The following is a 27,434-nucleotide window of genomic DNA, read 5'->3' on the forward strand; positions in this document are numbered from 1 at the left end:
TTTGGCTTTTTTTAAAAGTTGTTGACTGATTTCAGTGGGACCCTGATTCTCAGGAAAGCAAATTACACAGTTTGTATCAAGGAAAATATTGAGTCAAACTTCTTGCAATCTTCTTGCAGTCTTCATCTGGCTCATGAACTGGAAATACTCGTACATTTTCAGTGACATGGCTAGAGACAATTTTCTGTCTAAAATAGTGTATGGATTGATGGTTCAGCTTCTCACTTGGGAGGCAAACAATGAGTATTTTGACCCAGATTTTTACTTGCATGTCTCCTCTCTCCTGTCTGAATACTATTATATAAATGCAGATTGTATCATAATTTAACGCAAAAAGGATTGGCTCAGATTTTATGAAAACAGTTTGTCGGAGTCTTCTCTGAGGACCAGAAATGTTTTATGGTTGATTGCTTTGCTCTTGAAATCCTCTTCTCAAAGTCCTGAGTGAGTCATATGAGAAGCTGGATTTCAGACATACGGTAAAACTCATAGAACTTGACCTTTTTTCAGGTGTTCTGGAGTTCATAATAAATAGGCTGATAGCTGATTTGATCACAGCTGAGAAGTCCTGTCATTAGGAAAACCTTGCATCCATAGACTCTCAAAACTGCCAGATAAAAGTACTGTAAGAATCACTAGTTGAAACCAAATCAATTTGAATGGCACATAAATAGTTAATATGCCTCTGCAAATTGCAAGGAAAGATTTTTGTCTTCATATCAATATTTAATGATTTCCTGGAAGGTGCACTTGAAGGAAACATCTACCACTAAATGTAGTTGTTAAGATCTATTGCAGAAGTAACCAGGGGAATTTTAAGAACCAGTGATATGTGGGTGGTAAGACAGTGTGCAAGTGGTCAGATTAGATCCCCTCATTAGCTGTTTTAGATTTAAATCAAATATGTAATAAGGTTTTCATTGGTTGTTTTGTTGTTTTGTCTTTTATTCTTTTTTCTTTTTGTTTTGTCCTGCTGACTTAAGTGTTTATCCCAAGTAGCTATTCATCAATCACCTTCCTTACTAATGGACTGGAAAGTACTTAATCATCATTTGTGATACAAATACTTTAGCCTTCCTCTTTGTAAACAGGGAATATTTACTAAGTACTTTTTTATTTTCTGTGTATGCTTAACAGTTTAGCCATATTTATCTATCAACAGATGTGTTCACTAGTTAAGAATTTCTGTTATCCCTCATGTACCTAAAAATGTCTTATCTTCAGTTTAACCAGCCCTACAATATTGTCTGTGCAGTAAGACAGAACAGCAAATACTTGTATAGAACAAACAAGTAAGGAATACAGCATGATAAAGAGTGAAAACGTGTTACTTTGCTGTCCCAGTAATAATACTCTGTATGGTACTTGCTTACAATATATTTTTTTAATATCCAGATTCAAATAATATGCCACTATTTAAAACAAATATAACACAAAAATCATGGTGATGTTAGTTCAGGGTCAAATCTTCTCTCCCTGAGAATTACAGCTAGTAGCAGGGACTGTGTCCAAAAGCCAAGTTCCCGTGTTCAGCTCAGAGCTGTGTACAAGCTTCTAAGCCTTCGTGAAAGCAGGGGCAGCCAGATCCCACACAGAAACTACTCACATTTGCATTCAAAGACTATCTAGCCAAACCAAATATACTGCTATGGAATTCAGAAACAAAGCGTGTTTTCAACCACTTTTTCCTAATTTCTCCTTTAAACTGAGTCTTACACTGCTATAAGTAAACTTGAGAAACCTGTTAAGTTCTTTTATTTTAGAATTACAAAAAAATAACCAGGCCATCTGAATTTAGGGGTTTGGTATTTTATATGTATAATATCTACCTGTTAGAGGGAAGCATATCATGCCATACTCAATACCCTAAGAGAGCTGAGGCTACCACACCTACATGCCACAGATCCAACCAGTAGCCTGGCTGAAAATGTATTCCCAGTGGGCACCTGCACATAGAGCACATATACATACCACATAACACATATTAATGAGTGTGCATACGTGCAAGGCCAGCCACAGAGGTAACACAGATGAAAAACCCAGAGCACTCATGAGTACAGACACTGCCAACAGTTTCATCCTTCTCCCCTTTCTGGTTGAGCATGATGGAAGTCTGCTGCTGAAAATTCATATATACATATGTGTACTGCATGGATCTCTCCAGCAGCTGGACTCAGAGACTTCATCTGCCTCATTGCTTCCACCTAGACATACAAGTTCCTGGGGGACAGCTCCACTCTGGCTGCTAGTAGAGACCATCTCATAATCTGTGCTAGTGGGGTCTGCCTTGGTCCCATGAGACAACCGCACTGTAATATCACCCTTAGAGACACAATACACATTTCACCACCAGAGACTCCCCCGACCAGCACGTAGCACTCACTCCAGGTGCTGGTACCATGGACACATGTTTCCTGGTGACCCACAGTCCCACTCCAGTTTGCTGATGCTGAAGTCTACTTACTCCAGTCTCTCTTAACTGCTCCACCATGGACACAAGGGCCCTATGACCCATGGGCTGACTCCAGTTGCAGGTCTCACACCTGTGCACAGATACACATGCAAAGTCTCTCACTCAGGAAAAGAGGTAGAAAGGAAGTTTTATTGAAGTAAATTAAATCCTGCATCTCATAATGTCTGTTATGCAGCCTCCCTGAGATTGACAGGGGGTTATTGTACTGTAGATGATTGCCCAGGCCCTAGTTATATTTAGTACAGGAAAATTAAAAACACCTCCAGAAGCCAGGGCATGCTGGCTATCTTGAGGACAAGTTACAGCCAGGAAGTACATGTCTGTCTCCGCTGGCTGTGGGGAGAGCCTGGCTCACCGTCTTTAACTGGACCCCGAATGAAATTATCACTGAATGAGATGAGCTGTATTACACTGTCTCTGCTCAAGTGGGAATGGAAAAAGGGAGTCGGGAGTGATAACGGGCAACTTGGGGGTTTTTTACACCTTTTTTTTTTTTTCTTCTTCTTCTTCCATGTTACTGTTTGCTTTAACATAGCCAATTTTTTTACTGTGTTGTTAAGTGTAACCTTATTTTGCTGTGGAAAGAAAATTTTCAGAAGTCTGTAAGAGAGAAAAAAGAAATTGAGAGAGTTGGAAAACAAATAGGATAAATCATAAAATAAGGTCCGTTTCATTTTAGATCAGTCACAAAGTGTTAATTCTAGAGAATAGAGTACTTGAGTGCATGACGAGCCAAAGGGAATGGAAATTAGAATCTGAAATTCTACAGTATGATGTCAGGAGCAGGGATGGGGCTGGAAGCTGAATTTATTGCTGTACAGTGTAGCTGACAATTCCAGATGACTCGAGAAGTCACCTCCATTCTCACTTTGAGGAATTGCTTTGGGCATAAATACAGATTTTTATTGTCTCCTCTTATAGCAGTAATATGTCAGGAAGTCAGATTTGTAGCAGTACATGACACGAGTTTCTGTGATTTCCAGAACAAATACTAGCTCTCTAGTATATTAGTAGTATTTAAAATGAATAAATTAGTAGGACATAAAATGAGGCTATAGCTCTACTTCATGATGTCATGGTTAATAGATCTGTTGTTTATTTCCAGTTTCTTAATTTTCAGTAAAGCACAAGTCTTACTGAAAAGAGCCCTGCTATATGTCAAACATATCAACAAACCTGTGATTTTTTATGGCATGTCAGATGCTGGATCAAAAATGCATTTCTGACTCAGCTTTCCAACCCGAAAATAATTATTATGCATGTTGTGACAGTATTATTACAAATTTATGGTGGGTGAATAGTCTCTGGAACAATGAACTCATTCCTTTACCAGTGGTGATGAGGCTGGGCTGGTCTGGCTTTTATGATTCTGCTGAGTAGTTCTGCAAGGAGCAGGGAAACAGCTTCATGATCCTTATGTATCCCTTCCAACTAGAGGTAATCTATGATTCTGTGATACCAAGGGTAAGTAAGCCATGTTCTAACCAACTTGATTTCTGCTGATTGAAGATTTCCCAAGTTAAGTGGTAATAAAAAAGTCTATAAAGTTGTTTTCTAGAAAGTCTCGTCTTGTTACAAGTCTCTCCTAGACTGTAACTGGTCGCAGTGCCACATAGTGCAGGCTGCAGTCCTGCAGCAGTGCAGCAGTGCAGCAGTGCAGCAGTAAAAAACAGCCAAGCTTCTGGGGAGATGCTGAAGTTTACAGTACTGAAAATTTGAGTAGAAGTCAGGAACACAATAATACATGCCAAGTAAATTAAGTAAATAATACATGCCAAGTTAGCCACAGCATCATGAAATGACCATAAATGAGTTCATCTTGCTAAACTAATTCATCTTGCAGCCTACACTGATGTTTTCTGTTGTAACTCTGAGATTTGCGACACAGCCTCGTACTTGATGATCTGAACATTAATCCTTTTGTACTCAGTGGGAGCTTTGCATTGATTTATGTGCAGATAATCATATTGCTTAGAAAGGTTAACAAAGCTAACTGAGAGCAGATTTTAGCCCAGTGTTTGGTCCTTTCCCAAATATTTTTCTCATATTGTGCTACAATATTTTTTCAGCAGCTGTTTCTTAATTTAACAGTTATATTTATGTTAAACACTGCTACCTGTGACCCATCAACAGTCCTTTCAGAAATTTAGCATTAAGCATTTTTTCATCTTATGAACCTGAGTAGTAGAATAAGATTTTAAACATTTTCTCTACAATGTATATCTAAGATTGTACTGTATACCTGAAGATTGTCTTCATGCAAGTTATAGGGTAGGAGAAAACAATTAATCTATAGCAAAACAGGAATTATGAACTCTACACCATGTATTATTTTTTGGCATTACAAATTAAAAAACTTTATTGCTTGAACTGCCTCAAATTTTCTGTACTAAAATCTACATGGGAATAAAACTTTGCAAACTGCTTTCTTGCTATTCTCTGAATGGGTTCTGATAAATATTTGTTATATCTTCTCACTGCTGAAATGAAGATTGTTACTGGCCTTATTCAAGATTCAGTTATTCTTGGGATTAACCCTAAAATCCTATTACCGAGCCTAAAGCAGCAGAGAAAAAAGGAAAAAAGAAATAAAAAAAAAAAAGAAAAAAAAAAGGAAAATAAATCAGCAAAGCTGGATTTGCTACAAGTAGAAAGCCTGATGAAATCAGATCTATTTCGCTATTGCTCATTTAATATGTATAGATACAACTGGGTCACCAAGCTGATTTAGCCATGAGGTAGGAGTAGCATACCAACAAACCTCAGCAGATTGAAAGTCAGCAATGGTACGATCTGATTAGGTCTTCAGCAAGCTGACTGTGCTTTTCTCAATTCTCAGTATTCCCAGAGTGATGTTTCTGATTCATTCAACTATCATGATCTTGGGATTTTAACTATGTAAGTGTTGTCTCTATAGCAAGCTATAGGAATTACTCCTTTGTTCAAGTCTGTATGATTTTTTTATTAAAAATAAGTATTTCTGAAAGTTTTAAAATACACTATTTACATACATTTAAGGCAGGGTCTCATTTAATGACAGAAATTTTGGAGAGGCAGTTTCAGAAGGTTTTCGTTTTGTTTGTTTGTTGTTTTTTTTGCTTAGGAGTGTCATTTCAGGTGATTCTTATTAAACATGCCATGCTGAATGAGTAAATGTTAGTGAACTTGGGATGAGTGAAAAAAAAGGAAGACAGGTAAGGATGGCTGCAAAAATCTGAGTATTTACTTAGATTTGGAATTAAACAATGTTCAATAACAGAGTTACCACTTTTACACACATTGGTGATGCAAAAAGACATTTAGATAGGAGTTTGGCTGAGAAAAGTTAACTTTGACAGCTTTTCCATGATGAGTATTGTAAACATGGTTTGTAAAACTGTTGGAAATAAAGATGCTTGCTTTGGTAATGTGGATCTTTTGTATGAAAAAACAGGTTTTCATTCTCCTAGAGCTAGAATATCTTGTGTTTAATGTAGATTTTTTTCTTTAAGGTTGATGTTTGAATTTTAATATTCATGCTTCTTCACTCATTTGGGACACCAGAGTATTTAATTGCTTTAGTTGAAATGAGAAATACATGCCATCAAATTTATGCTCAAATGACCACCACCAGAAGGGTAAAATTTCCCATTTCAAGTTAGTATTTCTAAGAACAGTTCAACTTTCTTTGTTTTAGTGCCACCTAGTGATCAAAACCTGAAAAAGTATTTAAAAGTTTCTTTAATTTATTGGTTTTGATTTGTTCATTCTGTGCCATTTCCCAGTAATGAGATGATTTAAAAAAGATTTTGTGTGTTTCAGATTGAATCTCAAAGCTAGCACTGGTTTTCTGGAAGCAGAATCAATTGAAATTGTTTGCTTTTAAATAACCTCCCACACTTGCCGAAAGAATGATTCACATTGGATTTTGGAATTCTACCCCTTATATCTCTCAGGAGATGTAGACTTATGCAGTTATCTGAAGAGGGATAGATGAATATACAGAAATGAATTTGAAACATTCATCAGTTTATCTGATGTGTTGTGCTGTGTTTTGTTTTGTTTTGTTTTCTCACAGTGCTGTACTCTTCAGAATGTATCACATTGGCTATAATGTGCATTTTGAAGAAGTTTAAGTGATAAGCTATTTATGAGAATTTATGTTCTTAAGAATTTCTCCCCTATTTGAACTTGTGGTTTAAATTGCATATTGCAAAATAACCAATACCAAGTTAAATTGTAAATTTCAGTGCTTGGAGTTCATTGCCCAAAGGGAAGGGAAAATTCATGTTCTGGTGCTCTAGTAGTGGGGAACTGAGATTAAAACTTCTGGCCACATCTTTGCTTCAGATTTGTTTTCTTCCCTGTTGTTTTGCTTTTCTCACCAATAAAATGAGAACAGTTCTGAGCTATTTCACAAGGAGTCTAAGACACTCAGTAATGTCAGAAAATGTCTGTGATGCTAAAGTCCCTGGGATTTACGGTATGTGTTACTTGCTAAAGCTTGTCAACTGTGGAGCCATCCGCTGGTATCTGCAAAAGGCAGATTGATAAAAAAATTTCCAATAGCCAAGAGATTTTGAATCTGTTCAGCAGATAATATATGGAAACAAATGCAGTTTTAGGGGAAAAAAAAAATAATAAATACATGCTTTTCTTCTCATCTGTTTTGTTTGTGTGGTGTTTTTGTTTTGGTTTCGTTTTGGTTTTTTGTTTGTTTTTTCCTTTGTTTTTTTCCCCCCATACTTGTTGGCAGCTTTGATCTTTCTACTTATATGTCTCAAGTGCTTTCCAGTCCCTGTATGTCCCACTTCTGATTATTGATCCTTCCTTTCTTCATTTTACAGCCTTTTTTTCATGAGGATTTCTTTATGCCTTATTTTGTCTTACACTGTCCTCTTACTGAAGACACCTGTCCGTAGGGCCTCTTGTTCATTTAGGATCTGCCATAATATCCACAAGAGTGCTTAGAGTGGGAACAGGTACAGGAAATAAGTCGACATTTCTGTTTCATATCGCTTGAATCCTTTAATATCATGATGTTGGGGTAGCAGTTTTAATTAGCTTAAAGATGGATTTCTAGGTTGAAATTCTGGAAAATAGGAGGCTTTTAGCAATGCAGAGCTAAGTATTCTAGAAGCAGTAGAGGATTTCAGAATTACAACCGCTCAGTGGAACTGCTCAGGAGAGAGGAAAAGTCTCCAGCACTTGGATATTTCACTGCATTTCTCTATAGTTTTACAGTGGTTTAGCAAGTTGATCTTCCTCTGAATAGGAGAATAAAGACAAAATCCTTATAAGACTTTCAGATCAGTATTTCTGTTTCTAACTGTCTCCAGAATGACAAGGCTCAAGCAGATTAAACTCAAACTCCTTTGTTCAGAGTTTCATGTTAGGTTGAATTGATTAATTTGTCTTTCAAGTTATGGAGTTGCCCCATATATATTGCCAAATATTATGCTGGTGATTTGGGGTCAACTAGATGTTGTTCTCTAACACACTTAATGCCCCAATAACAGGCTTGGTTATTCCCGCCCAAGCTTCTGACTAAGAGGTCTTAATTTCCTCAGACCTAAGGATTGCTCTGGGAGGCTCCAAAAGCAGGGAATGCAGAAATATATAAAGATATAAATAAATTGGGTAGTGAGAAATAATCTAGTGAAAAATATATCCATATCCTATACCTTGCTATACAATTACAAAAAATATATTAATATTTCATGATACTTTAAAATCAAAAGCAGATGATATCCAAGTGTTTTCCTGCTAGCCACTCTTATTTTAGCTTAGATAAGGAATAAGTTTATATAGTTGACAAAGTAGAAGCTGTCACCAGTGGTGACATACTGTATAGAGTGGTTTAAATGTTAACAATGAAATAGTTTGCCTCCAAATGTCATCTATTGTTTTATAAGTGACTCACTGAGCCTATGGCATTGTACACAAATTCCTTCTTTTTTCTTTTTACCACAATAGCATTCTTGTGACATATGTTTACCCTTACTGCAGTTATTAGGGGGAAATGCCAGTCTGATAAATACTCAACTGTCATATTTTGTCTGGATACATTGAGAGTATTTTATTCAATGAGGTATGGATTGTAATTTTCCACTTTTGATAGGATTTGATTTTGTAAGAACATGGACTTTCTGAAGTGGAAGCTGGTTTTTGAAATCTTGAATATTCTTTCTTCCAGTTAAATACTAAGTGATTGAATATATTGGTAACTGGTTTTCAAGTAATCATCCAACTTAAATAAGCATTTTTATGGTGCACAGGAGACAGGTAGTGTGACCAGTAATCATTAAAAGCATATTGCAGATATTTTGGCATTTGGTATCTTAATGCGCTAAAAATTATAATGCCACTATTACTATTATATTTCAGATAAGTGTACCAAATGACCAAAAATTTCTTTGAGTCCGGGGAAGTAACTTTTATGGAAGATGATGGCTTTAAAATAAGAGTGGAAATATTAGGGTTCAGCTGGAAGTCTTACATTTTAATCACAGGGGAGGGTTGGTCCTACCAAAATACTCTTTTCTGGGAAATATGGCATAATTTAAGGAATATTCAAGCTGAAAATTTGGTTATCTGTAACCCAATTCCACGTGTTTGTTTATTTCAGCAGTGAAGTTTGCATTGTGATACATGGAGAACTGGTTTATGTTTTTAATGTTCATTATCTCATCCTGTTTTCATACTTTTGTTACTGTAAATAATTTAGACACATGATACTATATATATAGTTGTGGTATTATGAAAATAAATAGAATATTACACAAACAGATTTAGAAACCTTTGTTTTATTATTATATTCAACTGACTCTTCTGTATAACACTTGGTCCAATATACTGTTGTTGCTTTTATAAATGTTAAAGCACTTGTTCATGCCCATGTATGTTTTGGAAACAGTTGTCTCCTTGTGACACATTGGGAACTGCAGATTGATAGAAAGGGAGACTGAAAACTTTGCATAAAGTCATTTGAGAATAACTTGCTCCCACAGATTTTAATCACCTAGGGATGAGAGCTGTAAAGCTGGGACAGAATATTGACTGTCCTTAATAATTAGAAATATATATGAAGATTCTTATATGAGTATTCTCATATAAGAGAGTATATTCTGTCTAGCAAGAATCAATACAATTTTTTAGCTAATACAGCCCTCAGGAAAACAGCAACTAATAAAACATCAGTATCTGACCAAAAGACAATATTAATTCATAAGAAATGAGTAAAAATAAGCTCCCTAGAAAAATAAATACAATATTAAGACTTCAAAATATTCAATTAGTGGTGAACTACTTGATTCTCAAAATTAAAATAGTGGTCTTGTTTAGGTGCTATATATCTGCACAAGTGGCTTGCAGGGCAACGTGATAGGAGAGGATGGCATAGACAAATTCATGTTTTAAGCTCTCTAGGTCATGGGTTTGACGTATCTTTTTTGTGTGAATAAGAAATTACATGTGGAAGTGAAAGTAAGAATTCAGCATAGCAAATGCTGTCATTATAGTGCCTGGATTTGCTCACTTAAAGCCCAAACCTCCCCAGTTGCATATCTTTGCCCATTTTCAAGAAGGATCTGGAACAAATTAGGCTAAGCCTTCTGCTGAGGATGATGCCTTTCTCTGTCAGTCATCTCTCTCATAAGCTGTACTGTATTTGCTGTTACTCATTTGCTCCTACTAATTTGATAACAGAAGTCTCTGATTAAAGTGGATGTTTGATAAAAATTGCTGGTAGTTTATATTTTGGTTAGTCCTAAGGGCATGCATTGGGATGCATCTATATGTATCTAATTCCAGGACATGGAAAAGTCTGCGTACCTCCTAAACGTCCTATTAACTTGAATTATTATGCATTATTACTATGATACTATCAATCTCTTCATCTTTTAAGTTCCATTCATTGTAAGTATCCTACAATTACAGTGCAAGTTGTAGTTTGCTGCTGATAGCAGTTCTGTCTTTGTACTTTGTGCATGGTACTTAGTGGTTTATTTTAGATACGTAAGTTGTCTGAACAGTTACTGAAATCTGATCCCCTATTCACCTTGTCTTCTATACAGCATTAGTGCAATAATTAGCAGTATTGAGACCTGAGCCGAATTTTCAAGTAATTTTAAGGCTTTGCAACAGGTTGACAGCATAAAATTACATTTTTGTTTATTTTCACTGAAGATCCTAAATCAGGAAGACACATAATAATTAACCTCTTTTCAGTTGAAATGTAAGCTCAGAGGTCTGGATTTTCAGTGTCTTTACTGAGATGGAGTTTTATAGAGATTTTTGGACATCTTATTTGCCAGTGAGAAAAAAAGGTCACACAAGAAATCTGGATAGATAAAACAGTTTAAAAATTGGCCAAAACAACAGTTTTAGTCATACTAGACAACAGTATCTTAAATAAAAATCAATGTGTATAATTGAAGGGAGACATTCAGTCAAATAGAGTTAAACACGAATTTTGCACAGTAATATGCACTTTCATTCAAGTCTTCAGTTAGAATCATGCAAGATGCACCAGTTTTTAAGAGGTCTCTCATCTTTGACTCTAGAGAGATGCAGAAACAGCTAAAATGTGAGACATATTTCTGCATCTCTCTGTACTGGGATATATATACTTGTACTTACACATGTATCTATGCATATTTATACAAAGACAAATTTTAAAGAGATCATAAACTTGTTTCTACTTGTGCAGACATTTTGCACATAAATTGTCTATGTAAGTTTTAAAATAATATCTGAATCTCATATAAATTAATGTTTCAGCGAGTAATCTTAACGGATATGTTGGTGAGAGAGCACAAATATGTCTGTTCTCAATACTAAAATTTGTATAATTATTAACAATATTGCCCTATTTTCAGCTATACTCTCATGTACTTCCTTTGTCCCAAGAGTGTATTTTGTTTTCTATAAGGTATACGTGCTTATTGGTTATGATCTGTAAGTTTAGTTGACGAGTGTGTGCAATCTGGACCTCAGCTGATAATGCAACCAATATTTTTCAATTATTAAAAAAAAGCCAGATAAGTATTTACATGTGTTTTTTATTTCCCTAACTTAGCATTTCTCAGTCTGACTTCGTGACATGATCTTAAAACAACATTTGTGGGAATTTTTCCTCTATAGTAGAGTTTTTTGGATTGCAACAAAGAATAAAGCAGCAAATACAATTTTTAAAGCTTATTTGTTGCCCAATTTTGAAATCTCCAGACACTGATGGAGTCTTCATGTAGTGGAATTGAAAATCCAAATGTGACGTGCTTTATCTCATGGATCAAGAAAACGTTAGCCTGTAGTACTACAGTACCTAGAAAAGAGAATTAATTGTCTTTAATACTATTTCTGTTTATTTTACAGTTTAACAATAATGCTCAGAATGTCAGTTGCTTTAATCATCTTGTCCAAGCTAATGTGAGAAACAAGAAGAAGCTGAAAGAAGCTGTGTATAAAATCTCTGCTAAAGGAATTACAGACTACAAAAAAGGCTTTAGCTATGCTTTTGAACAGTTGCTGAATGTAAGTATGAAAGTCATCTCTCTCAGCTTTAAAATGAAGAAGGAGACCAGTGTTGAGTTGGCCACTGCATTCTTCTCCCCTGGGTAATGAAGTTGTAGAAATGCAAACCTCTATTTAGCAACTAAATTTATTCCAACAATATGTTGTTTTTTTCTTTGCAAATCCCCCAACAGTTGGCTAAAATTTTGGAATTAGTTTGGTTTTCAACATGCCGTACTGTTTTTACTTCATACATTGATCTAGTTTTTCATTGAACATGTGATCCTCAGTTGTCACATAGCTGGGGAAGTGGTTAATTTGCCCGTGATTTTAAAATGCCTCATGGTACAGTGTCATTATTTCAATTTTACCATGGTATCTCTTAGGAATGTTTAGTACAATTTTATATTTATTACAAGTCATATGTAGTCAACCATGGGTTTAGCACGACAGAGGGGAGCAAATGCCTTAGTTAATAGAGGAATATTAGGCACCTGAGAGTATTCTAATTCTCTTTGCACGTGTAAAAAGAATAACTTTGTAAAAAATTAAATACATTGTTTCCATGTTTTAATTGCATTGCACTTTCTAATTTCCACCCAGGCACTAGCTTTCTGAGTAGTACCGTTTCCCATTTACCACAGATGTTGGGGCTTATTAGTGGTTTTTTTTAATAGTTTGTGTGTTTGTTTTATAAAAAATATTTCTATATTTCACCTTCAGAAAGACTGCATGTTGGATCTTCACAGTGGAAATAAAGATAAACCAATTTGTAAAATTTAAGAGAATAGTTTAACTAATATGAAATATATTTTTTTTTATTATTGCTTGTTAATATATCAGTGATGTCTCTCAGTGTACAGATAATCTTTTTTTTTTTTTTTTCTTTTCCCCTAATCTGTCGGAGTCTCGACTTCAGGGCATTTTCCTGCCTTTGTATAGGCAGCTTAGAGCTAGAGCTCGTTCAGAATTTTCTGACCTTTTCAAATTTTGATGGAGGAAAAGAAGAGACAATTTTTTTCAAGAATATTGTCTCAACAGCTCTCTATGTAGATGAACTGAGGGGTTTGGTGGGGAAATGACTGGGTGCCCTCTGCTGATGGTTATTTAAAACTGCAAAAACGATTTTAAAAGCTGTCGGACTTTTTCAGACCAGGCTGAAAGGCATTTCCCCTTTTTCTTCGTCTGTTTCATACAGAGGGAACAAGGAAGACACATTTTAACAAACACAACTTGTTCCTCACAGTGTTTGTATCTGGTTAACATTATGTACTACATGTGATGCAGCACCAGGTTTGTACATTGTAGACAGGCAGTATTTAGAAGACCTGAACACAGGGGCATCCTCAAAGTCAGCTTGTTTGTAGAACTAAAAAAAATTGCTAAAAAAAATAATTGGAGATCAGTCTCATAGTACAAATGTTTCTGTCATAACTGGACACATAAGTGTGATTAGCCTCACATAATCATTGCAAGCCTATAAATTTTGGCTAGACATGTAGATGTGTATGTCAAGGGAAGAGATTACACCAGGTTACAGAAATACATTCATCCTCTGCAGATTTTTGCAAATCCATCTGGCAGGAAGAGTAAAGGGCTAGTGATGGAGTCAGCCCTAAACTCTGGTGACAATATAATAGGATGATATAATACAGGCTTAAAGAAAAAAAAAAAAAAAAAAAAAAGTAAATACTTGGGGATAGTTTCCAGTTGTATAATTATAAATTCAAACAGCCCACTTGCTTTAAAGTCTGTGGAGTATTAGTTTAGCAACTCAAATTTTCATAAAAAAATTGTGTGCACTGTTTCTGGATTAAAGTTATTTCAAACAATTTTCCTGAATATAAATTAATATTTCACTTGTACCATGAAAAACTTGCTGTCTGATGTGTTGCTAGATGGAAATAGACACTTTGATGTTTTTTCAGCATAGTAAGTCAAATGATTATCAGTAGTCTAGATTCCATAATATTAATGCAGTATTTTCACATTTATTTTTGTAGGAACTGACTACTTATTTGAAAACAATAATACTTCCGGTCCAGCAAGCTAGGAGCTTCTCCCTCCACACCTCCCCACCCCCCACCCCTTTTCTGTATTACCTACAACTTGTAAAAAAATAATAATAATAAAAAAAAATAAAAATAAAAATTAAATAATCTCTTCTAGATTTTAGTATTTGATTTTTGGGTTGGTTTATCTTTCCCTCCCTCAGTGGCATGAAACTCAATGGAAAATGCATTCCTAACATGTCGTGTTGTTAGGTATAAACCTAATCTGCCACTTAAAAAGTAAAACTTGAATAAAACAAAAGTAATTTTAGTGCAGTGTAAAAAGTGTCTGAAAGAAAAGCCTTTATCTGGTACCAGAGCTAAAAATACATACCTAGATTCAGTTTTTGTCCTGGGAAAGCTGCTGTACAGGCAACACATTCCTCTTCACCCATGGTCTATGATGAGAGGGCAGAGATATCCATTGGACTGCTGAGATAAACGGTTCAGAAAATGATGAAATGACTGCATCAGCTTTGCAAAATCACACATTTACTAACCCTGAGTCAGTATCTCTCCAGCTTTGTGCAAATGGGAGGTAAAACACAAAAAGTGTCTTGAAGCCAATTCTGCCTTCCTCATTATCCATTTCAAGAGACTGAGGTGCTAAGTTTGTTCACCAAGATGCAAAGTTTTTATGGTGGGAAAATACAATATGATTTGAGCTTATCTGTCTTCAGATTTCCAATATTGTTTGGAGGCTAAAATCATGGGGTTTTTTTCCACCACATGACTTTAGTGTCTAAACAGTGTAATATAAATAAATACCTTTCTGTAAGTACTAGGATATAAAGAGAAAACACTGTTTTTCAGATACTGTATAAGCATATACTATGTAAGCCCTAAAAAAGCCCTGATTTAATAACTTTTAAAAAAAGCCTGCTTAACTTCATATTGCCTATAACAGTGCTCATTTCAAAACCAATAGGAAAGTTTAATCCTATGAGCAGATCTTAGTCCCCTTTCTGGTAATCTCTTCAGTTTTCATCTGATTTTATTTTTGGCCAATATATTAAGTCAGTGTAAATGTAGGTGCGTTTATTTATGAAGTCTCAAACTCTACTTTTATTACTTTTTTAATATCCAGAAAATTGCAGCCCAAAGCAGTATGGTGTAGGTTATATTTCACAAGCAAAAATGGTCATAAATAATTTAATTCCAAGTGAAACACAGGGTGCTGATGAGATTGGAGAGAATGTATCGATTTCAAGTGTTTTTTTATGTATTATTACATGTAAGAAAATCTTGGTATTTGTTTTTTTAAAAAATTGCTAAATGCATAGTTCACTGAACATTGAACTAACAATTCAAATAATCTCAGAAAAATAATTACTCATTTGTTAATATAGTGATTACAAATAAAGTTTTTGTATTTTAGTTCTCTTGAACAATTGTAGCACCGTGGATCTGAAATACTGAGGATTATTGGCTGATATTTGAGGCTCTGATGTCTGTGTCTCTTTGTTGCAGAAGAAGTCACTATCTAGTCACAAAGACTAAAACAAGGGAAAACTAGGTAGTTTCTAAAGGATGAGCCTCCTATTTCTTTTCCTTTCTGTATAATAAATTCTTACATCAAAATTCAGTCTTGTGGAAAGGAAAGTTGAATGCATTTTACCAGCTGCCTAAGGGTTTTTCTCTGTCGCATCCAACTACTCAAAAGTATCAAGATGTGTCCAACCAGGACCATTTGTATGCAACACAGAGGAGAAGGAATGGTGGCTGTAAAATACATGAGCAATTGGCCTAGACTAGATTCTTAACTTTTAGACAATAAGGAAAGAAGCCAAATGCCCAAGTAGAAACCTTTATCTCCTTCTGTAATGAGCCAAAATTCCTATTAAATTCTCCTTTGTTCTGACTGTGAAACATTTTTATTCCTTTGAAAAGCAGACTGTGTTTTTCTCAGTGACTTTACTAGTTAATTTGACCTGAATTAGGAGTCTGAGGAGCTTCTTCTCAATTCTCTTTATTCCAGGTTTGCTCTCCAGACATAGTGGAACATGTTCAGTTCTTTACCTTTCAGTTGCAATAGAATTAGATTAGGTGATGGAGAGAAGGAGATCTTTGCTGCAGTACATCATATAAAGGTTCATTGCAATGTTGAAATGAACATTCGGTCTATTAAAAATAATAATTAAAAGGAAAAAAAAAAGGAAAGTAATCAGCTATTAAGCTTATTTTAAGGACATTTCACAAAAATAGCAAGTGAAAAAGTATTTCTAAATTTATATAGTGGAGTTTTCTGCCTAAGTTACCAGAGTTTTCATTGAAGTGGCCATTGAACTTGATAGATTCTGTGAGTAGGAGTCCAGCAGAAAAAAAAAAATATGGAAAGAATATTCATTGGAGTGTCTGTGTTTCCAAATTTCCACAAGGACAGTAAGGATAAGAAAAAAAAAATAAGGAAAAAAAAAAAAAAGAGTAAAATTGTTTAGAGGCCATCACTGTACAAGTCTCATGGAAACCAACTGTTGGGTTGATGAGATGGGTATGAGCTAAAGAGGTCACCATTCCTCTGTGTTGGGCCAGATCTGAAATGAGTCATATTTAACTCTCACAGAACAGAAAAAAATATTTTGTTTGAGTTGTATTTTATTTAGTTTTATTTTATTTTTCACTCAGAAAGAGGTGTTGAATGAAATCCTAAAATCTTCAGAAGTTTTGCCACTATGGTGTTAGAGTAATAAGCATGGTGATATGAAAGCCAGCAAATATAAAATTGTTATTGATTATAGCCTGAAATAATAAATCATAATAATATTTTACTTCTCTTTGTATCTTCTACAGCACAGTGTCTCTAGAGCTAACTGCAATAAGATTATTATGTTGTTTACGGATGGTGGTGAAGAGAGAGCACAAGAAATTTTCCATAAATATAATGAAGACAAAAAAGTAAGTGATACATGAAAGATTTTGCTGCATAAAATACAACACAAAGAGGAACATTTAAATATGGAAGTGAAAGTATTTGTTGTATGTGTATAAAGTATGCATAAAAAAGTATTAGTATGGAAACTTGAAGCACTTAAAGCTTTCTCAATCTAACATTTCTTTGAAAAGAACAGAAAGTATATTTAATATTTTGTACCTTGTGAGGCATTGGTGTCAAAAGTACAGAAGTATAGCATAAGAGATATAGAATTAAACTTTTTATTAACATTTTCCTTGTATTACTGTAATTCTAGCATTATCAAGCAGAAACACAGGTAGCTAAATGATATGAGATGCATGTATAACTCCTCACTGAATATTTTCTGGCTTCATGTTCATCAGGCAAAGGCAAACAAATCTCAAGGTTCAAATCTGAATCTGAATAGATTTGGGCTGGAACAAACCCACATGTTTTTTCCTAGTGAGGCTCATTATGCCTTTGGATATCTTAGCTAAGAGTGGGATGGCTTTCTATTGCTGAAATTTGATCTGTGGTTCAGCCAGAATTATGGGCTTGACATGAGAATCACTAAATAAATTGAATTGTTCAGATTGGATTGGATTATTAGTTGTGGCAGTTTTGGTTGTTGTTTTTTTTTTGTTGGTTTTTTTTTTTTAATTTAATCAGACTTCTGGTCTGGCTTTTGCATACTTACAGATGTACAAAAGCATGAATATATGTGTGTGTGTGCTTAAAAAAAACCAACAGCTTTCTAAATAGTCTCCTACTGCATTTCAGTGTAAATCATTATATTTGGAAGATTAATCACTCTCTAAATAAAAGCTATATAGGCTGGCTTCAAACTGCAACTAATAACTTACTTTTGCTAGTATTTAGGGATATGCCTATTCCTGGTTTTGAAGGGGTTATATTTGGGTTTCTGTTTGTAAAGTTAGAACACAATTCACCAAGACATTTTAACAGCTGTCATGGATACTTGTGTATAACAGCAGTGGAAGTATTTGGTTCGAAGTCCTTGGATATTTGTATTAATCCTTTCAAAAGAAGAACTAGAAATGCAAGATACAATTTCCATCTCAACCAGTGATTCACTCACTGACCTTGAATAATCATTTTTTTTTCTGCTTTATAATAGTGTTTTGCATAGAATGATATGCTGGGATTTAGTTATTCTTTGTGTCTGAGCTGAAAGTACTTTCTAAACCGATAATTAGAAGGAAAATCTGAAATCATAGCAACTCATTGTGTGACACATATGGCTGTATTCTGAAAAGATATGCAGAGATTCTTCTTCAAATTTGGACTTGGTAGCTTTTATTGTTACAAAAAAAGCTTATCAGCTAAAAGAAATATGTGCATAAGGGGGGAGATGTATGATTCATTTCTTATTATTTTCTATTTAATTTGCCATGTTAGGAGGAAAGTATAGTAAAGTATCCAGTCCAAACAATGAAACAGATTTGCAGAGCTCAGATGTGTGGTCTCTCTAACCTCCATTCCTGATAATCACTCATTCTGTGAAGTATAATAAACTAAACGTAGGATTTATTAATTAAAACATAATTATTTTATTGCTTCCTTTAATGTATTATGCACTCCAACTGTCTTATTCTCTCTAGTAAATGAAAGTTTAGAGGTGTTACTGTATACAACAAATGTATAGAATCAAAGAGTCATAGAATCATAGGGGTTGGAAGGGACCTCTGAAGATCATTGAGTCTAACCCACCTGCTGCAGCAGGAACACCTAGGGAAGATCACACAGGAACACATCCAGACAGGTCTTGGAAGTCTCCAGTGAAGGAGACTCCACAACCTCTCTGGTCAGCCTGTTTCAGTATTCCATCACCCTCACAGTAAAGAAGTTTTACCTCCTGTTGAGGTGGAACTTCCTGTGTTGCAACTTGGTACCGTTTCACCCTCAGGGTGGTATAAGGCACCACTGAAAAGAGACTGGCCCATTCTTGACATCCACACTTCAGTTATTTGTAGACGTTCATAAGGTCCCCTCTTTAGTCTTCTCTTCTCAAGACTAAACAGCCCCAGGTGTCTTAGCCTTTCTTCATATGACAGATGTTAATGTATAATGGTTCTACTGGTCATTGTATGGATTTCTGATTATTTAAGTATGCTTTCTTATATAATTAAATGAAGTGCTAGATGCCATCCCTTAATGGCTTTCTCCAAGGTGACATTGGAGATACAAGAAATACTAAGAAAGTTTTTGTGGGTATAATTTGAAGAACCATTTGCTTTTCCTTATAGTTTTCAATCAGTACCAATCCCTGTAGGGAATTTTTTGAAAATTTACAAGTGAAGAACTTATGGTGAGATTGAACCAGTAAATTCATTTTCAGGAATAATGATGAAACTCCCCTGACAATCTTTCATAACAGTCTAATGTTTTTAAAAATAAAACTTAATACAAAATAGGTTTGTGGTCATGCTCTCTTTAGTAAAACTGCACTTGATTGCAGGATGATATGTGTGCTTTCTCATTGCTCCTTCTCTGTGTGATCCAGTAGAATGTACCAGCATAATTGACAGACACATTCTAACAAGAGAAATACATATACACTTTTAATTTTGTAAAGTTATAGTCACAAACATAGTGTTACCTTCTTGGATTGCACAGTAGGCTGCTTTCATATATTAAACAATGAGATACTTAAATAGATGTGTGGCTCTAGATTCTGTTGTCTTTATTGCAGTTAATTTATATTTCATTTCACAAATAGCTCATTGAATGTAAGGCTGATTTTATAATTCTCATTTATAGAGAGACTTTCCAATATGAGTAAGGTGCTAAAATGCTTTCCATGTTTTAATGTAGTAGCACTTAATGAAATAAATACGAATCAGCTGATAACTTCTCTTGCCTGCTCTGCATTTTTTTGAACATTTGTCTTTGTGTTTTACATAGAGTATATAAAGCAAGAATCTTTATTGTCTTATATAAAAGTAAAACACTTCCCCTCTTAGGTAGGCTCTGTTGTAAACTGGTTTTTTTCTTACCCAAAGAAAAGACCATTTGTTCTGTTAATTCTTGTTTTCAGCTTCCTAATGTAAAATTGCTTCAGTTCTAAAATTATTATCTTCTTGATGTCAGTTAAATTGTAATTCTGAATGTGTGACAGATCTGTGACACAGTGTACAACATAAAGCAAAGAAATTAAGGGTTCAAGCAATTGAAATCCTTGCTTGTATCTCAATAGCATGTTTGATAGATAAAATGTAAGCCAGATTTTAAGCTTTCTCAATTTTAAATTGTTCTTTGGCCTTCTCTACATTAGCTTTTTTTTATCTTTAGGCAAACATGTTAACGTAGACCTCTTTCCTCTTGATAGTCCCCCTGTGCTGAGAATTTTCTTGAAGTGATGGTACAGGAAATCCCATGCAGAAGAAATCTCCAACTACCTGGATAAACTGGCTCCCTGGCTCCTTCTCTAATCCCTTCTATTTTAAGAATGTTTAATCTTCCAGTTATTAATTTCAATGTGTTGTGTGTACTGTGACATGCACAACTGGAAAAGCTAGAATATTCCAGGTGAAACTTGGGTCAGTACCATAAATTCCACAATCCATTCTTTTTTCCTTCAATGTAAAAGTGGAAAACATATTATTAGAGTGATCACTGAAGAAGTATCTTATTCTTAAGTCAAATCATGTATTTTTACCTCTTTCTTAGTTCCCGTTATTCATGAAGGGCTGTTCCAGCTTCTGTGTTCCTAATACAGAGTAATGTTACTAAATTAATTGTTTTAAAAATGGTGTATCAGCAGTCTTCCTCTCTTGACAATCATTATCCAGACATACTTCAGAAATAGTGATGTTGCAAAGTGCTAAGCTACTTAACATCATCCCAAGTGTGTAGATCCATGTGAAAACATTTTTTTCCCAATTTCTTTGCTGTAATATTAGGCACACCTTTTTTCCTATAAACTGACATTTTAAGCCTCAGTTATCTGGTGGTGTGTGAAGCCCCCTTCTCACACTAGAGATCAGATTATAGTGATTTTTTAGGATATTGTTTTAAAAAATGTGTAATGTTATGCTTTAAGTAATCTCCTCCTAAATTGACATGCCACTATCATGTGTCCATGCCCTGGCAGTGTTGATGGATTACAGCATTCTGCCACAGCCTTTCCCACTCTGTCTGTCACTGACTCCTTTACCTTTAGACTATATAATATAAGCTTTAAGGTTTTTCTTAAAGACCTCAATAAAGAAGTCATAGCCATTATATTTCTTCTCCCTTCTTCAAATACACTTCCTTTCAACCAACACATCCCTTGTGCTTCTCCATATACAGACACTAGTTTGTTGGGCAAGGTTGCTGCAGACTTAAGAGGTGCAGTAGAAAGTGCAGCAGAACAGAGAAGGGTTTATTTTAGGAAGCTGATCTGCATGCAGAAGAGCCTTTTCATGCATGTGCCCACAGACTATTTGTGTGTTGGTACCCGCTTTCTCTTTAGGCTGGTGTTTCATTGTGAGCATGAGTTCATCTACTATGCAAGATAAAAATCCATGTGGTGGTGTTGAGAACTGCAGAAGGCTAATGAAAGATTTAATATAGTTTTGATGAAAAGTAACCTTATCAGTTGTATTAGAATAATGTGTATCTGTTACATAAAGCCTAAGTGGCAGCTTATTTCCTTTGAATTTGGCACGGAGGAGACTATTTCATGCTTCTATTTTTGTTGCTCTTGAATTCTGAACCACTACATTAATAGTGATTGACTCAGGGTAACACAAGAGGTTGATGCTGCAGATGGCATAAAATTATTAATCAAGGCAACAAGGATAGGATATGACTTAATATAGAAAGCACAGTATGTTTGTTTGGGGATGAAAGCAAGAGAGTCAGACTGCATATACAAACAAAATGCTACATGTAGCGTAACTAGTTGAAGTTAGACACCAGAAGGTTGGTCCTGTCTCAGTCTCCCCATGTGTTAACTGTGTGTTCATTCCTCCCAATTCGGGATTTCAGCAAAATGCCATTTGCGTTTACTGTATTCTTCTGTAATTCAAGAATTGGAGGAATGGGGCTTTCTGCAATGAGCAATTTAATACCTTGGCCATGCCTGATGATGCTTGTGTAACCTCTTGTTTAAAGTAATCAGTTCCACACCTTCCTTAGGTATTTACTTTTTTCCTGTTTCAACACCTCCCTGTTTAGAAAGTTTTCCCTAAAATTCCTTAAGCAAAATGAGCTTACAATTTTATATTTCATTTTAAATTCATTACAGAGAACAATTATCATCGTTCTCATAATTTCCTTTTACATTTTAGGAAAGTATTTTTATTTTATCTCCCTCATCCAACTTTTCAACTTTTGTCTTTCCAACTAAAGGACCTAATTTCTTTCAAATTCTCCTAGGTTATATTTTAAGTTATTTTAGTTCTTTATTATCATCCCCCTCGTGTGTAATGACATTGTCTTTTCTTAAAGCATGCTCTTGAACAGTTAGAAAAACTTCTATGGTATCAAGACAGGTATTATTCATGACTTTTTAAAATGAAGCACTGAGGTAAATACACCAGAGAATACAATTTGCCTTTATGGAACTGCTTACATTATTGTATCATATTTATTTTTTGCTTTCCTCTGAATCCCTTCCCCATGGTGCTGCTTTTTACAGGTATCCTTCAATTTCATTTTCTGTGTTTGATTTTCTAAGTATTTTTAATCATACATTGTGTTAGGCAGTTTCTTCTTGAATGTTTAATGTATTCCTCTGCATGACTGGCAGCTTTGTTGTAATTCTTTATTCTTTAGATTGTCTTCCCACAATACTCAAGATTTTTCTTCGAGTTTGTTGAAATCTGTTTGAAGTGTTATCCTTGTTTTACCGCTGCCATACCTTCCTTTCCTCTAAATAAAAAACAGTTATTGATCTTTCACTAAAAAAAATATTTCTTTTAGATTTTCAGTTAATTCCTCCTTCAAATTCAGAAATCGATTAACAAATTTTGGCATAATCTAGGGCAATAAGAAAAAGATTTTCTAGGACACCTAACCCTCTACTAGATATTCAGGAATTGTGTTTCCCACCATAATATTGTATCCACACAAACCTGTGTAATTAAGATTATAAATATTTTTTTTAATGCTTCTGGTGTTTATTGAAGAAAGTGCCATAAGTAAATCTCAAAGAACTGACTGTAATGAGTGCAGCTGTAGGTAGAGAAGAAATACATTGCTATAAGTTCCATGTAAGAGAGACTCACAAATCCCATTAATTTAAAAATATAAGAGCGGAGAAAATGAAGAAGTTAAGAATTGTGTTCTGCAGATAGATTAGCAAAACTGGGCACCAGAAAAAGTATTATTCTGAAGAGTAAGATATTATTTTCTATTAAATTACCTGTTATATGTTCACAATTTTGACATTTGTATATTCACTGAGTCTTTCAAGTAAGGGGATGAGTATTCTGGTGAGAATCACAGAAAGAACATTCCAATCTCTACTTAGAAAGTGACTTTAATTCAAAATCCCAATTAGACTTAGAAAAGGCTAAAACCTGCTCTGTGATATCTCCAGGAGATCACAGTCACATTCTTTAATATTTTGCCCTATACAGGGTAGAATTTAACATACAGAATTGAATATGCTATACAAAATAGATTGGTTTTAATATAGAAGAATGAGAAACTGGCTTTGCAATCTTCTACTTGTGTGGCTATGAAAAAATTGCATTGAAGTCTGAGCTTTTAATTATTTTCTCTTTAGAGTTTTGCAAATATTTTTATAGATCTTTTTAAAAAAATAGAGAAAAAACCTCCAATATTTTTTAAAATAATCTGTTATTTTTCAGAACAGAATCCACTCCCCTATGCAGTCTTTGAATTCTTAGCCTATTATGTGTTTTGATTCTTCTGTTTCTATATTGAACTTCTATTTTAAGTCAGTAATTTTAGTTGATACTATATTCATCTTAGTCTTGTATCAAATTCAAAATAATATATGCAGTGTTTGCTGAGGCTTAGATGGGAGTTCTGTGCTTCCTGATCTCATTAATCATGTACAAAAGAAGAGAGTTGATCCATATTGACCTAAAAGCCCAGAGTACAAGCTGCAATTGTATTTTTTTAATGATTCTGACTTCATTTAAATGGATCTTTTTAACAGGAAAAACTTTGGTTTGTTTACAAGTAATTTTATGAAGCCACCTCTTTGCAGGTGATGAATCGTATAATGCAGACTGACCATATTGTGTTCTGGATCCTACATCTAGACAAAAACCCCACAATAACTTCAAAGCCTTATGTTGCAAACTTTGTAGAGATATTTTATTTGAAAATAAAAACAATTACAAACCCCCCTAAGGCAAGATTTTGTCTGTAATATATTACTCTGTAGGAAGCTTATTTATAAATAAGGCTGAAGACTTTTTTTCAATAAAAAGACTTTGTGAGTGGTGATTAAAATTAATTTGTCTCACATCATAGGCTGAAAAACTTTGTGTATCTGGTCACCTAAATTGTGATTTAGCTACAATACATTGTCTCTGCTCTTCTCTGTTAGCCATTGTGAATGCAAAATTTACATGCAGATTTATGAAGAGCACTGTTACACACTGTTAAACACACCAGGGCTATACACGAGGTTGTTTTACCTGTGGATAACATGTAGGATCAGTTCTAATTTTTTTTTTTTTCTTGAATATTTAGTTTATTTTTGCTGATTACAAAATAAATAAAATTGTTTATCATTCAGCATAGGAGTGAACTGGGTCATGATTACTTTTACTGTCATGAAGCCATCCATAGGATAGCTTGTATCTATAAATCTGTATCTATGCAATGTTTCTCCTAGAAAGTCCTGAGATTTCAGGTGCAGTTTGGCAAGAAGCCCAATGCAGGAGCATGCACAGTAGTTGCATTAATTGCTACCTGTGAAGGACATTCTCTATTACATGATTGAACATAAGACCTGGTCTTTCAGCCCTGCTGGGGCATTTGGCAGTTGCTGAAAGCAGGCATCATCAGTGGCTGCTTGAGTGACTAATGGAACATCTTACCTGCAGGCAGAGCCAAGGTCAGGTTGCCCTGAGCATAGTCCTCTAGGGCAATGCAGAGTTTCCGTTGTTATACAATAGTTAATAACTTTTTTACCCTAAAAAAGAAAAGAGAACCAAGCCTGCAGTGTTTCCATCCCTAAATCTCTGTCTCCTAAGGTGATCTAAAGATACTCTTCTGTTCCCAGGGCAAAAGCCCCATCACATGTTTGGCTGGCTTATCCTTTCTAAAGCTCACTAAATTGTTTTCATTTGGAATTTGCATGTTCCTGTGAAGATCAGACCATTGTAAAATTAGACATGAACTTTGTGTAACTGATAACTCCAGAGAGGAAAATTTCCTGTAAATGGGTTCTGCTGGAAACGGGAATTTCCGATGGCCCTTCCCTTTCCCCCGTCCTTTTCCCTCTTCTAACACAACTGTTTGGCATTTGCAACTGTTTCATTTAAGTCAGTTTTTCCATGCTGTACAAGGACTAGAGTGATGGGAGTAAAAAAATGGAGGGAGTAGCTAGACAAAGGGGACAGTTAGTACGGTATTTTCAGAAAAAGACTATTGGCATAAAAAAAAAAACAACAAACACACAACAAAATAAAGCAGTCGACATGTGTACTCTGTATAATTGTACTCTGTACAATTGCTGTTTGAACTACTTGATGGAATATCAAATATGCCTTTAGCTGATATTTGTCATATTTCATCCTCAGGTATTATAACAAAAAAAGAAAAAAAAAGAAAAAGAAAAAGAAAAAAAAAAGAGCAGCTTAAAGTCACAAAATGAGCAGTAAATATCTGTAATTAGTCTGGGTCTTGCCAGCTGCTTAGCTGCTTCCTGATGTTCTTTTGACTACCAAAGAAATGCCTAGAATGCTTCTAATCCAAATACAGAGGGAATTAGTTTGTCAGCTCCTTTGTCTGGTTCCTGATATGAGCCACCAAATTTACAAGGAACTCTCAGAAACAAAATTACTTTTTCTTCAGGGAATGCTAAATGCTGAGTGTCAAGAAATATCTTAGGGAAAAGGAGGAATGTAATTGTTTTTTTGTTTCAACAAAGACGCTGTGTTATTAATATAACCAAGGAAGGAAACAGATCAACTGAGTAAATAGAACCCAGGTACTCAAAGTAAAACAATCAACAGCTGAATTATTAAAAAAAGGTGGTTGTGTAATTTCTTAACCTAAAGAATGTGAGTCAGGATAAGTGACTAAAAAATCACCTGATCCAAGCTGAGAGATTTACATTTATATCTGAGATGATATGGGGTGCTCCAGTGAAAGCAGCAATTTTAGTGAAAATGACAGGAGAAGCAATCAGTGTGGTGATATCCTTTGAGCCAGAGCTACAGCCTCAAGTCTGCATCACAGAAGGCTATTTGAGGACTACTTTGGGATTTTCTAGATAAAATGTATCTCTGAGTTCAGCAGTATGAACTAAGCATACAGCAGCTGCATTACAGTCTATCAGAGACATCATGTTCATCTAAATGCATTAAGGCTCCACTGATGCCAAGACATAACCATGAACACTGTCCTGTTTAACTCTTGGTTAAACCTGAGAGCTTTTCAACCTCTGCCAGCTTGAGCACTCCCAGGCAAGGTGCTGGGTCTGCTCCTGGAGCAGCAAGGAAAGGGGAAGAGGGAAGACACAACAATTTAGCTTCTATGTGTGCGTGTGGTCTCTGCTGCCACAGTTGCTCTGGAGGCTAGAGAGTGGACCAAGGTCCAACTGGGGTTACAGTCAAACTGACTCTCAGACTTCAATTTGTGGTGTCATTGTGAAGTCAAAACAGTGGTTTTGAAAGCACAGCTTTTCTTTCTTATCACCATTCCTGAGACCAATGTTGTAAAGAGCGAATGAAACAGAGCTGAAAATGTGGAAAATGGAAAATGTGGAGATTAAAAACTTCATTTTCTTTTTGGAGAAGTGTAGTACAGAGGACATAGCTTCCTTGTCGCTATGTAATGTCCCTGCATTAAGGTCTTGTGACCATACAAAATTGATAGTTCTGGCTCATCAAAGATTAAGTCTAAACTCAGTGAAGAATTAAAGAATCACATTATCAGTGGTCCATCTATATAATTATAACCAATTTAGCAGAGATAGATTAGTAGGTATCAGCAAGGTGTTTATACCTTCATAGTTTACCTCAGAGGAGGAAGGGGCATCATGTGTTAGCCCCTCAGTGAGTAAGGAATAAGTTGCTGTAGTTCCACAAGGTGGCACTAAGAAGATGTGGAACACTGTAACTAAAAGCGTTTTCCTCAGTTTTGTGAGAGTGTTAATTTTCAAATGTTTCAATATGTTAACCATAATGGAGTTTCCCCCTCTGCACTAGAAGGTATTCCCATTTCATGCAGATATGTTTTTCCTTGTGAGAAAACAAAGCTCGATTACTCCCCCCACCCCCTCCCCCCCCCCTTTTTTTTTTTTTAGTAATTCCTCTTGAATCTTGAGTTCTCTCCAAAGTCTCCCCACTCCTGCCTGTTCCCAGCT

The 27,434-nt window shown here is 35.1% G+C and overlaps 1 protein-coding gene across 1 annotated transcript in view; it reads left to right on the forward strand.

Moving 5' to 3' along the window:
- The window catches only part of CACNA2D1 (calcium channel, voltage-dependent, alpha 2/delta subunit 1), a 151,733-nt gene that overhangs the window by 62,796 nt on the left and 61,503 nt on the right, over nucleotides 1–27,434 (forward strand). Inside the window, exons 6-7 of the mRNA XM_010001804.1 lie at nucleotides 11,828–11,986; nucleotides 16,807–16,911. Of these exons, the coding sequence (XP_010000106.1) occupies nucleotides 11,828–11,986; nucleotides 16,807–16,911 (264 nt within the window). The remainder of the gene's footprint in view (nucleotides 1–11,827; nucleotides 11,987–16,806; nucleotides 16,912–27,434) is intronic.

The sequence above is a fragment of the Chaetura pelagica genome, unplaced genomic scaffold (genome assembly GCF_000747805.2).
Source record: "Chaetura pelagica isolate M959 unplaced genomic scaffold, ChaPel_1.0 scaffold137, whole genome shotgun sequence".
Lineage (NCBI taxonomy): Eukaryota > Metazoa > Chordata > Aves > Apodiformes > Apodidae > Chaetura > Chaetura pelagica.